The following is a 1012-nucleotide window of genomic DNA, read 5'->3' on the forward strand; positions in this document are numbered from 1 at the left end:
CCCTTCTATGTTCCTGTTCATTTCCCAACATCTTGCTTCTATCTTCATGTCCTCCTCCCGTGTGTGTCTGTGTGTGTGTGTGATTTGACATATCTACATAAAATTTGGAATCTATGGATGAAAGAAGGCATGTAACATTTGTTTTACTTTGTCTCACTTATTTTCCTTAATTTAATGACGACCACATTGCATCAGGGTCTCACCNTGTAGCTGAGGCTGCCTTTGAACTTGATCCTCCTTCCAAGTGCAGGGATTAAAAGTATGAGATACTCTGCCTACCAGGAGACAACCTTAATAAAACTATCTGTTTCTAATAGGAAAATAAATTATTCATGAATTTCAAATTGTGGATAAAGTGTTAGATAAAAGCCATAATTAGTCTTGACCAGTGAATGCAATTAAGCAGGAGCAGAAGATCTTTCTGGACTCATGGTCTCGGTGAAAACAACAGTTCTTTTATGGATAGTTGCAAAAGCACCTTCAGACCAGAGGGTGTGATTCACAGGCTGAGCTTGGGAGCACTCTTAGGGACAGCACCCCAGAAGATGCAGCTCTCTTTCCTTTGTAAAGACACGAGTCAAGAAGATCATTTGCGGTGGTTTGAATATTTTTGTCCCAGGAAGCTTCACTATTAGGAGGTCTGACCTCATTAGAGTAGGTATGGGTTTGTTGGAGGAAGTATGTCACTTTAAGACCTTTCTCCTAGCTGCCTGGAAGCCTCTCCTGCTTGCTTTCAAAACAAGATGTAGAACTCTCAGCTTTGCCCAAACCATGTCTGCCTGGACGCTGCCATACTTCCACCTTGATAAAAATGGACTGAACCTCTGAACCTGTAAGCCAGCCCCAGTTAAATGTTGTCCCTTATAAGAGTTGCCTTAGTCATAGAGTCTCTTCACAGCAATGGAAACTGTAACTAAGATGTCATCCCATTGATTTCCAGCCCCAAACCCTCCTTAGAGCCTCCTTCACATCCTTGTTTCTCAAAGAGTAGATTAAGGGGTTCAGCATTGGG

General features: G+C 42.1%; 1 protein-coding gene across 1 annotated transcript in view; it reads right to left on the reverse strand.

The window, feature by feature from the left end:
* Positions 1 to 829: 829 nt before the first annotated feature.
* The window catches only part of LOC110309716 (olfactory receptor 5AU1), a 14919-nt gene continuing 14736 nt past the window's right edge, over positions 830 to 1012 (reverse strand). Inside the window, exon 2 of the mRNA XM_021182445.2 lies at positions 830 to 960. Coding sequence (XP_021038104.2) covers positions 922 to 960 — 39 coding nt within the window. The 3' untranslated portion in view covers positions 830 to 921. The remainder of the gene's footprint in view (positions 961 to 1012) is intronic.

This window comes from Mus caroli, chromosome 14 (genome assembly GCF_900094665.2).
Source record: "Mus caroli chromosome 14, CAROLI_EIJ_v1.1, whole genome shotgun sequence".
In the NCBI taxonomy this organism is placed as follows: Eukaryota; Metazoa; Chordata; class Mammalia; order Rodentia; family Muridae; genus Mus; species Mus caroli.